The sequence below is a fragment of the Cervus canadensis genome, chromosome 18 (assembly GCF_019320065.1).
Source record: "Cervus canadensis isolate Bull #8, Minnesota chromosome 18, ASM1932006v1, whole genome shotgun sequence".
Classification (NCBI taxonomy): Eukaryota; Metazoa; Chordata; class Mammalia; order Artiodactyla; family Cervidae; genus Cervus; species Cervus canadensis.
The window spans coordinates 18,277,590-18,291,888 of NC_057403.1; the positions used below are offsets into that span (position 1 = coordinate 18,277,590).

General features: G+C 47.1%; 1 protein-coding gene across 1 annotated transcript in view; it reads right to left on the reverse strand.

Annotated features, from left to right (window-relative positions):
* The window catches only part of SYMPK (symplekin), a 33,627-nt gene extending 19,576 nt beyond the window's left edge, over positions 1-14,051 (reverse strand). The window contains exons 1-10 of the mRNA XM_043436102.1: positions 13,853-14,051; positions 9,732-9,855; positions 9,523-9,588; positions 8,178-8,231; positions 8,010-8,083; positions 6,173-6,299; positions 5,314-5,563; positions 3,703-3,873; positions 2,233-2,472; positions 202-356 (exon numbers count right to left, since the gene is read on the reverse strand). Of these exons, the coding sequence (XP_043292037.1) occupies positions 202-356; positions 2,233-2,472; positions 3,703-3,873; positions 5,314-5,563; positions 6,173-6,299; positions 8,010-8,083; positions 8,178-8,231; positions 9,523-9,588; positions 9,732-9,836 (1,242 nt within the window). The 5' untranslated portion in view covers positions 9,837-9,855; positions 13,853-14,051. The remainder of the gene's footprint in view (positions 1-201; positions 357-2,232; positions 2,473-3,702; positions 3,874-5,313; positions 5,564-6,172; positions 6,300-8,009; positions 8,084-8,177; positions 8,232-9,522; positions 9,589-9,731; positions 9,856-13,852) is intronic.
* Between the last annotated feature and the right edge of the window lie 248 nt (positions 14,052-14,299).

Below are 14,299 nucleotides of genomic sequence, written 5' to 3' on the forward strand. Positions count from 1 at the left end.
TTAAAGGAATAAAGATCATCTAAGAAGAGGTCCATCCAAGGTGAGGAAGGCCCAGTGGACCACACCCTCCCAACCCTGAAAACAGAAGTGTTTCAGGTCTGATGTTATGTGCAAAAGGTAGGCAGTGTGGAGCAGAAAGGCAGGGAAAGACTGGAGACCCTTCCTCCCTGCCTTGTGGGAAAAGGCCCTACGCGTCCTCACCAGATTGGCCACGTTGTCAGGTGTCAGCAGAGGCTGGAGGAATTCGGCCGTGATGTCTGTGTCTGACTGGCCTGAGATCTGGGCTGAGGCCTTCGAGGTTCCCGAGGGGCCTGGGTCCAAGTCCTTGTCCTCATCGTCTTCCCCCAGGTTGGGCTCTGGGATGGAGGAGATGACAAGATGCTGGCTCTCTGGAGGGAGCACCGGGCCCTTCTCTCTTCCCAGGTACCCCTGGTGGTCCCTGCCCCTCTGCAGCTTCAGCAGACAGGAGCAGTGCAGCCATGTGACCCTGGGGAACTACCCGCCTCTCTCTAGGCCTCAGTTCTCCTCATCTGAGAAATGGAAACACTAGCCTGGCCGATCACACAAAGCTCCATGAAGACAAAAAAGTTAACTAATAAGCTCACAGAGCTTTATTGTTTAAAAATACCTATCTTGGAAATAGTGCTCAGCCTCACTGGGAATCAAGAAAATGTAAAACACCCTAATAAGACAACAAATTTGCCTATATGATGGACCAAAAAAAAAAAGTAGTGACAGTTGTTAGTGGGGGTGTGAACTGTGGAAGTGTAAACTGGTATGGCCTTTGGGAAGGGCAGTTTGATAGCAGGTCAAAATTTTAAACGTGTATACCTCTTCAACACAGCAGTTCCACTTTTAGGATCTACCCTAAAAACTTACAGATATAGGGAGCGGGGAGCGGGATGGGGAACACATGTAAATCCATGGCTGATTCATGTCAATGTATGGCAAAAACCACCACAATATTGTAAAGTAATTAGCCTAATAAAAATAAATGGAAAAAAAAAAACAACTTACAGATATACCTAAGGTAAAATGTACAGAAAATTCACAGAAACACTGACGGTACAGAGATATAGCATACAACTTCTATCAACAACAGGCTGGGTGAATACAAATACAGAGGTTCTAGCTCAAGGGAAAAAACTAATTTAGTATGAACCTTAGAGAAAAAGCTTTGTGTGCAAAGATGTTCCCTGAAGCTGTAGTTATAAAAGTGGAAAAGCTGGAATGTTCAACAGAATGATGATTTAAGTAGATTAAGGCAAAAATATGACCTGTTACACAATCTCGTCAAGTCTGCAACACGTGTAACAAAGCGCTAATACCCTGCATTAAGCAAGGGCCCCTCCAATTCAATTACAAAAGGCTGAAAAGCCCAATAGAATGGGTACTTCACATAAATGCAAACAGCTAATAAATGTAAAACAGCCTAGCTCCAAAACAGGCAAGAAAGCAAATTTAAGCCAAGGATACCATTTATACCCAGGGTTTACCCAGTGGGGTATCTGGCACTCACACACTGCTGGGGTGGCATGCACTGGTGTGATTTTTTTGGAAAACTGCTATCAGAAATTTATAGAATTCCCTGGAGATCCAGTGGTTAGGACTTCCTGCTTCCGCTGCAGGGACTGTGGGTTCAATCCCTGGTCAGGGAGCTAAAATTCCACATGCCCCAAGAAGCGGCCAAAATAAAGGGAAAAAAAAATTAGGTTGATAGGTGGAAAAAAACAGATCTCCACCTCACTCTTCATACCCAATAAGTTATTTTTCAAAATGAAAAAAATAAAAACAAAATTCCATCCTTTCTTTTTTTGGGGGGTTGGGGGGTGGGAGCATCATGGGATCTGTGTATTGCAGCGCAGCACCGCCCACCCCCGCCCCCAAAATTACTTCACAGGAAGGAGAACTCTACATGTCAAAGGCATTTCTGAAAGAAAACCTAAGTGTTAATACTTGTAGCTTTGTTACTTTTGGGGAGAGGGATGAAAGGGAGACTATTTTCATTTTACTCCTTTCTGTATTAACTTAAGCAATTCATAATTACTTTTGAATATATTATATTCTTTAATAATTTTACTTTGACATCACTTATTGTATGTCATCATATTTACACAATATAATTTATCATGTAAATTAAGCTTACGGTCTCCGGTAAATAATTAGACATTTTGGACATGGTCAGTCCCTGCCACCACCTCCTGCCAGGCCTGACCAGGCTCCTCAGCTCACCCAGCTTCATCTTCTTCAGCGTGGAATCCGAGTCGTCTCGGGGCCGCTTGCGGGCATCCTTGCCGCTGGGCATGTTGCGAGCGATCTCCGCCTGAGGCGTGCCCAGGTCCACCAGCAGGGTGGTGATCTGAGCCTGGAACTCCAAAGACGCTGGGTGCTTCAGCACATTCAACAGGTGCAACTTGAGGTTCTTACGCACGCTGCTCACCTGGGATTTGGCCAGCGTTGGGGGCAGGTTGGCTGCGAGAAAAGTAGCAAGAGCTTTGTGCTGTAGACAGAGCTCCTGGGGCCCTGCCCGCCTGACTTCCTAAGCCCCAGCTTGAGCAGTGGTGGCAGGCATCTCCTAGCAGAGCTCCTTCACTCTCAGATCTACGGTATGGCCTTCCCCCTGTACAAGGCGATATTCCCTTGAGAGGTCTCCCTCAGTATTAGTCAACCTTAAAACAGAAAACTCAGCCTCCCTTTTATTAAACATTAAGCCTCATCTTCCTCTACCTTGGTCTGGAAATTCCAACACACTTGTCCTAGGGAAAGCGATAGTCACCTGCAAGATGTTTCAACTGAGCTGCCACAACAGTTCATTGTTGGTCCCTGACACCAGAATGACCTTCAAACGTCTAACAATCACCTTGAGAGGTGAGTCTCCCCTGTTCCAAAGCAAAAGAGCATGCCTGCAATTGTGCCTGCCCAGCATCCTTCCCCACTTCCTCAGCCAAGAACACTCCCATTTTCCTTTGAGGGAACCACCCTGGCTCCCTTCTCAGTCCAAGTGGGCAAGAGTCTCAGGGGCAGTAAGAACACTGCAATCCTTTGGCCATTGTGACTGGTTGGGAGACAGGCTCACAATGTCTTCTTGGCCAATCAGAAACAATGAGCCCTTGGACCTCTGCTGGAATGGCTGGGAAGGAGACATTCTCTTTCCCATGGGGTTGCCAAGTAGATGGAATGGAAGCCTGGAACAACTGGGGGCCATCTTTGCTACCCTAGGAAAGAGACACGTAAGAGCCAGGAGAGGTGGAGGGACTCATGATCTTCACACACTCACGCCTCAGCCCCACACTTTTCAGTTTCACACATGCACAGAAGTAGAGAAAGCAGGGTAATGAATCACCATGGAGCCATCAACATTTCACTGATCTTGGCACATCTATCCTCCCTGCTTTTTTAGGGGAGAGCGGGGAAGAGTTGAGTATTTTATTTTATTTTTTTTTTAGAGTTGAGTATTTTAAAGTACTTAGACACCAGGTCACTTCACCCACACATAACTCAATGTTAAAACCAGCTCTGAAGCACATTTCTGTCATGTGCAATCACTGAAAGATATGTATCTAATCTAGAGAATCCTTCCTTATGTCCATAACCTACTAGATTGATGATGATGAATGCTTTAGGGGCTATTTAGCCCACATTTTCTCAGAAAAGAGGAGACTGGTCTGTGGACAGGGGAAGTGAGGGAGGGAACCAACCTACCGTGGAGGGTTTCGTAGGCCTGAATCACCTCAGACATGAACATGGGCCTCTGGCGCGCAATATTGGCCAGGGAGCCCAGGGCTGTGGTCAGGTTGATGGAGGAGATAGCGGGGTGCACCATGAACTTGAGCAGCTGCTCCAAGGCTGCCTTGCCTTCTTCCCATAGCACATCTAATGAGGGAGGGAAGAGAACCAGTTAGTAGGGGGCTTTCTTCCTGGCCTCCAGAGAGAGCAGTCTTTGGGACCAAAAGAAGAAAGATCCTCATACATAGATGGCTGTGACTGGCTGAAAAAACTCAGGAGATTCAGTGCATGATGAGTCTGACTAAAATACTATTAATAATAGTAGATGTCTAATTAATAATTAGACTAATAATAGTAGATGTCTAATTAATAATTAGACTAATTATTAATTGGATGGCTAATTATTAATTAGACTAATGTCTAATTAATAATTAGTCTAATTAATAAGAGATGACGCTCAAAGCGTGGGCTTGCAATACTGACAAAGTAAAAGTAACTTAAAATATCCGACTGTAAGGAATCTGAACTACACTGATGTAAAACTTTGAATATGTATACATGTGACAACACACAGATAAAGGACTCAAAATTCTTTAAACCACCATGTTCCTCGATCCAGTCCCCAAAAGTTAACTCTTAACAACTGTGGCAAATATCTTTCCTGACATTTCTTTGCAAAAACCTACTGGACGCGACATTATACAAAACAGTGAATAAAATATAGAATGTAATGTAGCCAATTCTAATGGAATATTTTGAACATCTGAACATGATACTGTTCGGAAAAGATATAAATTAATTTTTGTTGAGTTCAAAAGGTGGTCAAACAATATAGAAGAACAGCCAATATCTGTGGAATGCTTACTATGCCAGCCATATAAACTCACCAAAAGCTCATTCTAACACCCTAAAGTAGATGCCATAGTAACGGCTCCGGATTTACCAATGAAGAAACAGGCTCAGAGAGCATAGGTCGGTTGCTCAATGGCAGAGCAGAGATTCAAACACAAGACACTACATTTTCATGCCTCTCAGCTGGAAGTATTAAGCATGGCCCTGTTTTCTGTAAATAACAAACCCAACAAACATAGAAACTATGAATATACACATATAAATACCTATATTTGCATAGAAAAGGTCCGAAAGGAAACAATACTCTTAGCAGTGTTCATCTCTAAAAAGCAGGACTGGGGAAGGAAGTAATTTCCCTTTCTACTCCTCTATATTTATCGCTTGGGACTAAAATGTGCATGCACTATTTTTATAATTTGCAATCAGAAAAACTGTATAACTAGCTGGTATTTACTACTGAGTGCTCACATTCTCATGGAACAGCACTAAAAGCCTGGAAGGGTACTACTACCACTTTCATTTTACAAAAGGAAGATAAAGTTCAGAAAGAAGTAATTTGCTCAAGCTCACATGAGTAAGAGGTAACGCTGAGATCTGAATGGCATCAGGGCTCTTAAGCACTGTATTAAACTGCTTCCAGAAATGAAAAACTAAGAAAGGGGGAAAGGGGGAAGGAGGAGGAGAAGGGAGCCGGTGCAGTGACAGACCAACGGCACCAGCTGACGGGGCACTCACTGTACTGGATGTAGGGGTGGTCACGAGGGATGCGGTCCAGGCTGATGTCGTGCTCCTGGCGTCGGGGCACCTCCGAGTCAGCCATGCGAGGCGAAAGGGTGACAATGAGGCCCTCCACGAACTTGATGGCGTGGGTACGGATGCCGTCGTTGTCAGAGTCCAGCAGCAGGATGATGTCCCCAGCCATGGCCGACACCATATCCCAGCAGGCCTCCTGGAGCTCGCTGATCACCCGTGACTTCACCATCCACTGTGTGTGTGGGTCGGGGAGGGGTGGACAGACAGGACACCAATCACCGACTCCACCACAACTCAGAGATCCATAAACGATGATAAATACATTCACTGGGGAAACGTCCACTGAGTTACAACTCCGTCCCTGGCCCTGGGCTAGGTGATGCGGGGGACAGGACCCATTGGTGACCAAGCCAGGCCTGGTCCCGCCCTCATAAGGTTCAGAGGTACTGACAAGGCCGAGTGTTGAAGGCTCAGACCTTAAAGAAGCCAAAGGAACAACAATGCTGACCTCACAAGGTGGTGGCAGAGAGTAAATGGATTTCTTCCTTTCAATAATGTTAATGTAACACACCACAGTGTGGACCCAGCTGGCCCATTTGGTCACAAGAGCTGGTTCTCGGGGAACATTTGCGGAATGCATAAATGGATGGATGGATGCAGGGAAAGATAGGTTAATGGCAACTCCTGGGCCATTAGAATTTAGAGCCCCTCGTTGTCTGTTCCTAAAGACTGACAGCACATCTTGACCTTGAAAGATGTGATCTGACGCTGGTTTTGAATTCTAACAGATGAATGAGTCCTGTCAGGCTGGGACAGCCCCAGGTGGGCAGGGAGCTCCTACCTGCAGGGCCACCTTGTAGAGCTGGGTCATGGTGAGGATGGCCTTCTTCACCACATTCACATTTTCATCTCTCAAGAGCATGTTGAGGTTCGCGATCAGTTTCAGCAGCAGCTCAATGTCTCGCTTGCTGGGGATGGAAGAAGAAAGGCAAGGTCAAGGTGGCCTTTGCGCAGGTGATGGGAGCCTGCGGCTCACAAGGAAAGGGAAATCAGGGCCAATGTGTCAGAAGACTGGAATGCAGGTGGGCACCTGTCGTGTTTGCCAGCATCTGGTACCTTCAGACATAGGGGCGCTTGGACACCGTCTAGGTTGGTCCTGCGACGCCTGCTCTTTCGTACTATTAGGGCCCCACAGTTCACCTAAGAGGTAGCAGTGCCAGACCATGGGTGTGAATCTGAACAAGCACCTTTGTCTCATTTTGAATAGTTCCTCCCTCAAGGCTTCTGTGAAAACTACAACAATATATGTAAAGCTGTTAGAACAGTATAGAAAGCATTCAATAGATATTAGTCATTAATATTTTAAAGCACTCTGTCTTAGGTAATCATGAGTTTTGTTTACTAATTTGTTTACATAAGATGAGGGGCTCTGAAAGTTGGGGATTCTTTCCCATTTGAGTACTAGCGGAGTCTCAGTTTTTATTGAAGCAAAGAATGAAGAGGCCTTCAATAAATATTTGTTCAGTGAATGAATAAGGCTACACCTAGAGCTCAGAATGTGAATTTTCACATCATGTTACAATCTCAAATATTAACCTAATCAGTCAAAAACTATGAAACTCAACTATCACCTACATGAAGGCAGGAACAATATCTTTGTTTATCCACTGTTCTATTTCTACAGCCTGACACAAATGTCTGGCGCATAGCAGTCACGTGATACATATCTGGAACAAAAAGTGTTTTGGCAAACTCAGAAAACATACCACAGATTGTCCCGGTAATAATCTATTAAAATTCTGAGTCACTATGTTACTTACCTGAAATTAGTATATTATAAATCAACTATACCTCAAAAAAATATCACTCTTCTTTTTTGGCTTGTTTGGAAAAATAGTTAAAATTTTAAAAATCAAAAGTGCTATATTTGCTAACATGTTAAAAAAAAGACAAAACTAATGCTTATCAGTGAGGAGAGGGAATGGGGGAGGGGCAAGATGGGATAAGGGGTTTAAGAGGTATAACCTACTACATACAAAATAGATAAACCTCAAGGATATATTGTACAGCTCAGGGAATACAGTCAATATTTTATAATAGTTGAGTGGAATATAATCTATAAAAAATTTGAATCACTATGTTGTATATCTGAAACTAATATATTATTATAAATCAAGTATACCTCAATTGGCAAAAAAAAACTCTCCCAGTAAAAGATGGGAGACTGAGAATCTGGGCAATGGTGTTATGAACATGGGTTAAAATCCCAGCACTGCCACATAATGGCTGTGTGACCTTAAGAAACTCACTTCACCTCTCTGATTCAGTTTTCTCTTCAGTTAAAGGGGCCAAACAAATAATCCCATGTATGAGGATTGAATAAAAAAGTATTTGGTACAGCAAGGGGAGTGGTTGAAAAATGGTCAGATGTTGTTTACAGTTTGAAGGCAGAGTCGACAGTCCTTACTTATGATGTAGATGTGAAGTGTGGAAGTAGTAGAGGAAGAGTGGATGAGTCCTAGGTTTGGACCATATTAAGTATTTGCTGGGGAATCAGGGAGGGAGAATGGGTGTGGGAAGCAAGGGGCAAGACTCTCAGGGCAGGGCAAGGCCAGGGTCGGCCCAAGAGGCCGACTCCAGGAGGGGTGCTCCCACGGGTGTCCTGCAATGCCCCGTACCAAGCCTCCTCGATGAAGCCGATGACAAATTTGCGCACTTCGATGGACTTGTCTGCCTGGAAAGCGATGATCTCCTGCGAGGGTCAGGAAGAAGGTGGGTCAGAGTTGCACCAGGATCCACTCCCTTATCCCCACACCCACACCCTTTCTTTCCTGTTGGCCACTCACATCCAGGAAGTTGTCCAGTAGTGTGGGATCTTTGTTGATGATCAATTCCTGGACCTGGAAGCAGATCGGGAAAGAGGAGGAGGACACATGTGTAAAACCAGGGACCAGTCAGTACAGACAGGCATGTGTAGCAGAAAACAGCATGGGGGCAGCAGCAGACAAGTTCAGTTCAAATTCAGTTCAACTCTCAGCATGGCCTAGGCAAGGGGCCTCCCCTGAGCCTCAGTCTGCTCTTCTGTAAAATGGGAACCAGAAACAACAGCTCACAGGGCTACTGTGAGGCTTCAGTAAGAAGATGCTACAAGGCACAGGTCCTGGTGGGCCAGTGAGTATATGATATAGATGGAGGCTAAGAAAAGAGAGAGGTGCGCGGGACTCATACCTTCCTGAGGCTCATCCAGCAAATCTCTCTACCCTCCTTCTGTTTCTACTCCCCATTCAACTGCCACAATTCAGCAGGCATTTTACCACAGTGAGAGCCCATTTCCTGAGGCCCTTGTGTAATACCTGCCAGGCTGTTCGGAATAAGCCCTTCCCAAAGACACTCTCACAGAAGCTCAGTGCCTATGAGCCAAGGCACTATTGGTGAACAGCCCTGACAACCACCCATGAGGGAGGCCCCGTCAGAACCCCACTCGCTGCTGAGGTGGTGTTGGCTACTCAAGGCCATGTGCAGAACAAGTAGAACTGGGGTCCCCTGAACTCCATCTGCCTCCTGTTCTGAACCACACTCAGCAGCCCTTGACTCCGCACCTCTTTTGCTTCTGTACAAGCTACTCGGCCCTCTGCCCAAGACACCCTCCCACTCTCCCTCGGCCTGGTTCTCTCTTCCTCCTCCAGGTCTCAGCTCAATTAGCCCTCTTCCAGGAAGCCCTCCCTGACTGCCCGCCACTAGGCTGGGTCAGAAGCCCCGCTCTGGGTTCCACACCCCGCCAGGTGCCTCCATCTCAGCCCTGCCCACTCTGGGTCCTCACTGCTGGGTCACCTGCATGTCTTCCCCACTGCACAGGGCTCTGGCGGAGAAGAAACCCGAGGATCAAGAGCATGGCACTTGGAGTCTGAATCCAGCATTCGGGTCCTAATTCCGCCAGGTCCTAGCAGAGTGACCTTGGGCTAATTTAAGCTCTGAGACTCTACTTCTTTCTCTGTAAAACAGAGAAGAAATCACCCTGCCTCAGAGAGCTTTTGTGAGAATCAAACGATAGTGTGGCCAAACAGCACTGTGTGCCGTATCCTGAGCGCTTAAACGTGGACATGAGCATTAGTACCAGTGCCCTCTTCTTCCGAGGTTCCCATCCCAGCTCCTCTTGTCCTGCTGAGTCCAGCATCACCCTCTCCCCCTCACCTGCTTGAGCACTGTGATCTTTGAGTCGTTGGTGATCAGTGCTGCCTGGTTCAGGAGATCCACCACCTGGAAGGAAGGTGAAAGGCAGATCAGGGTGCTCACCTTGCCAGCCCAGCTCCTACGGCACTCCTGAGATCTTCCAGCTAGGTGTGGATCGCCCCAGAGAGGGCCTGGGCCTCCCCACTCCAAACCTCTCTCTCCATACTCACTCTCTCTGATGTGGTCATGCCATCGATGCCCGGCCCCTCCTCTTGAGTGAAGAACTGTGATGCCACGCTCCGGCGTGTGACGCTGTCCCCACTGCTGCCTGCCATGGCTGCTGCCCGGTACTCCCTGGAGAGGAGGATGGAGCAAGTTCTGGGCCTTTACCCCACTCTCTATGAAGGGCTCAACCCTCCTTCCCAGCCTGTTGGGTCCTTTCAAGCCCCTCCCCCTTCCAAAGTCTGGATCTGACTGTATGTATTCGTGGGGTTGTAATCTGGGGGAGACTGGTGTCTCCCGGCTAAGAGGCTGTACCCCGTGGAGAACCAAGCCTCACCCCCAGTACTTTACAGAGAGCAGGCTGACCACAAACAACTGCTGCAGGACTGAACAGATGCACAAAGAGCAGCCACCTGTCTGGCCTCAGTGCCCCTCGTCTCTCCAGCCGGGCTGTACTCTGGACTGGACGCCAGAGCAAGCTTTCTGAAACACAGCTCTGGGTCCTCCACACAGTAGGTAAGTACCCAATGCATCAGAGAAGACCTAATCAAATAAATTATACTTCTGCCATTTTCTGGAATATTATGACCCTGTGTTTTAAAACAAGTGGGGGATATCTCTCCCAAAGTCACAATGACAAAATCAAGAAATAAGAAGGATATCAATTATAGCACTATTCCTAGTAGCAAAAGAGTCTTCTCAAATAAGGAGACGGACTGAAAAACTGCAATATATCCACAAAATAAAATACTATGCAACTGTAAAAAGGAATGAGGCATATCTCTCTGTGTGCTGATAAACAGTGGGCTCCAGCACATATTAAACTAAAAACAAGCACAGTGAAGGCAATGTTTACTGTATGTTCCCTTTTCACAAAAGAAGGGAAAAAGATATGTATTTGTTAAAAAAAGAAAAAAAGAGTGGAAGGATAAACCAAAAAGTAGAAAAGGCAGGAAATAGAAAAAAAAAAAAAAGGATGGGTCTCAAAGAACGATCATCATGAAAAGATGACAGTGACAGTCTGCTGCCTCACAGAGGAATGTATACAATTCAACTGATTTTTGTCAAGTTTGTGTATGTATATACACAGAATGACCTGAGGCAAGAAACAGCTGGATCTCAGCTGTCTCTTCTGTAAATCAGGGATAGTAACAGTGTTGATCTCCCACAACTATTCTGAGGATGAGATGAGTTAAAACACATAGTAAACATGAGATAAGTATAGCGGATTTTCACGTGCAGGGAAAGAGATCTGAAGACTGTTGCATAAACTGTTAATAATTTGAGGAGGTGCAAAAGATGCATCTTTTGAAAGAATCATAATATACCGTACACAGCAGTTTATACTTAACAGGTATCTGCTGAAAGAATTGACTATCCAACAGCCTCCTTCCTAGTCTCCCTGCTGCCCGTCACCCCCACATCTCGCTCAGAGTCAAAGCCAAGTCCTCACCAAGGCCAGGGAGACCTTACACGATCTGGCTCTTCAGTGTCTGCTCCTCCTCTTGGCTCTTTCTGCTCCAGTCACTCCGGCCTCCTGTCATCACACCAACACATCCCTTCCTCTAAGCCTTTGTGCTTCTCTTCCTTCTACCTGGATTACCCTTCCCTTCAGATACTGCCACACCTCCCTTCCTCATCTCCTTCAGGTCTCAACTCAAATATCCCAGCAGTGAGGTCTTCCCTGACCATCTTATTTCAAATTTCCACTTACTCTCCTTCACCATCTGTGTCACTTTGTTTTTCTCCATGGCATTTATCATTATAAACACACTACATATTTATAAGCTCCATGAGGGAAGAGGTGTGTGTGTTCACTTTTTCTGTCCCCAGCATGGAACAGTGCTTGGCACCGAGTGAAGAAGTGAAGTCACTCAGTCGTGTCCAACTCTTCGCAACCCCATGGACTGTAGCCTGCCAGGTTCCTCCATCCATGGGATTTTCCAGGCAAGAATACTGCAGTGGGTTGCCATTTCCTTCTCCAGGAGATCTTCCCGACCCAGGGATTGAACCCGGGTCTCCAGCACTGTAGGCAGACGCTTTACCATCTGAGCCACCAGGGAAGTCATCTAGTAAGTATTTAATAAAAATCTGCTGAGTGTGACTTCTCTGGTGATCAGTGGTTAAGACTCTGAACTTCCAATGCGGGGGACACAGGTTTGATCCCTGATGGGAAACTAAGATCCTACATGCCATGCAGTATGACCAAAAGATTAAAAAAAAAATCTGCTGAGTAAATGTCAGAGGGCTTCAACAATCACTGGGCTTAGTATCCCTCAGTATCCCTTAGTATGCCCTTTGGCTCTAGGAATGCTTGAAAAATAACAGCTAATATTTATTGAACATTTAATATGCCCTGGGCACAATTCTCACATAGTAACTTATTTAAACCTCACAATACCCTGTAGCCGATCAGGCTCCTCTGTCCAGGGGATTTCCCAGGCAAGACTACTAGAGTGGGTTGCCATTTCTTCATCCAGGGGAGCTTCCCAACCCAGGGATTATACCTGAGTTTCCTGCACTGCAGGCAGATTCTTTGCCACAGAGCCCCCAAGGAAGCCCCAGTTACCATGTTACAGATGAGGAAATGTGAAGTTCAAGGAAGTAAAATCACTTGATCAAAGGCTCACAACTTGTAAGATGCAGACCCAGCAGCCTGGCTGCAGAACCTAGCCTTCTCAGTAACATGCTGAACTGCCTCTCTAAAAAGAACTGCTTCCCCTGCCCCCCAGTTCATGCAAATTAAAGGTCATGGCCACCCAACAATTCAGTATACTGCTGTTTCCCAGAAGAACACAATGAACGCTTTCATGATGAACTTTTCTTCTCTTTTCATGATGAGAATACACTGAGTCACTCAAACTTTTTACCTGGTGTCCTTCCTCTTCCACGTTTTTTTTTTTTTTTAATGTGTATCCATAATTCCTTTGGGCTTCCCTTTTGGCTCAGCTGGTAGAGTCCACCTGCAACTCAGGACACCTGGGTTCGATCCCTGGGTTGGGAAGATCCCCTGGAGAAGGGAAAGGCTACCCACTCCAGTATTCTGGCCTACAGAATTCCATGGACTGTATAGTTCATGGGGTTGCAAAGAGTCGGACACGACTGAGCGACTTTCAAGTATTTACTTTTGTCAAAAGGAAGCATATGATAAGCGCTGTTTTCCATTCTGCCTTTTCCCTTAATATATGCTGCAGTCCATTCTTTATCTCTGGTTCCTTTTTTACCCCTTCCCTCATTCCTTTTTACAGTTCCATGATATTTTATTTTCTGACGGCTATCCGTCTTTTTCCTGCCAGTCTCCCTACTAAAGAATATCTGGGAGTGTCTTGTAATCTTTTGCTATCACTAATAATCATCGTTTCCCCTTCCGTCTCGCTGTGCTCCTTAGAGAGTCCTGCCGCCCCACTCCCACCTGGAGTACGACGATTTCGCTCACATACAGAGTGGCCCCCTGAGAATCTTTCATTCATTCAACGAATCTTAACTGGGAGTTTTCAGCGCGATTCCGCAGTGTTGGGAACACAGCGGAGACCGACACACCCCCAGTCCCTACCCACCGTGGGGCTCCTGGTCACAGACAGGACTAAGGAGCCACACAAATAAAGGTTCAATAACAAGCGAGACCCCCCAGTGACATGAAGGAAAGGAACAGCGACCTATGAGATCGTCCAACAGGCGGATTTCGGGACGGAGGGCGGGAAAGGAGGGCTTCACAGAGGAAGTGACGTTGGTGCCAAGATCCGAAAGATGAATGGGAGTCAACCAGGCGGAATGAGTAAAAGGATGTTGCAGACAGAGGGGACGGCATGTGCAAAAAGCCTGAGGCGGGAAAGCGTATGGCGAGTTTGAGGAAATCGAAAGGCCAGTGCAGCTGTGCGAAAAGAGGGACCAGCAGATTGGCAGAGCTGAGGCCGGGGGTGCAGACGCGCCTTGGCGGCCACGTTGGAACTTTGCCCTGAGGGTACTGGGGAGCCACGGAAGGGTCCAAAAGCTGGGAAGAAACTGGGGTCCCGAGCGTCTCTGCTCCCTTCTCCTCTCAGTGTCCTCACTGCCCCCGACAGCGCCCCTACCCTTTCAGAGTCCTTCCTCCCTTCGTCCCTGGCCCCCACGCTGCTCGCCCCCCGCTCACCGCGGCTCCGGCCTCCGTCCCCCTCGCGCCCCCTCAGCAGCGCCTCTTCACAGACGACGCCGCCATCTTCCGCTCGCCGCCGTGACACTACGCAATCACTGCACTCGGCGGGTCGCTGGGAAATGGAGTCCACTCTGTACCAGTGCCTCGGCCCCTACCGCGCGAGCGGCTTTCCGCCCTCCCCCTCTGCGAAGCCCGGGCAGCCCTTCATTTCCGGCTTTCGGGCGCCATGCCTCTTGGGAAATGTAGTCCTGTGACAGGGGGCGGGACGGAAAGGGGGCTGGAGGCTTCTGGGAAATGGAGTTCACGGAGACTCTGGTTCCCTGGACGGCTGATGTTAGATTGAACAGAGTCGGGTAGGCGAAGCTCCTAGGTCTTGCAGGTTGTCTGCAGTCTCAGCGGGATCTGAGCAGAGGCCCCGATCCCCTCCACTTTTTTTCCTGGCCA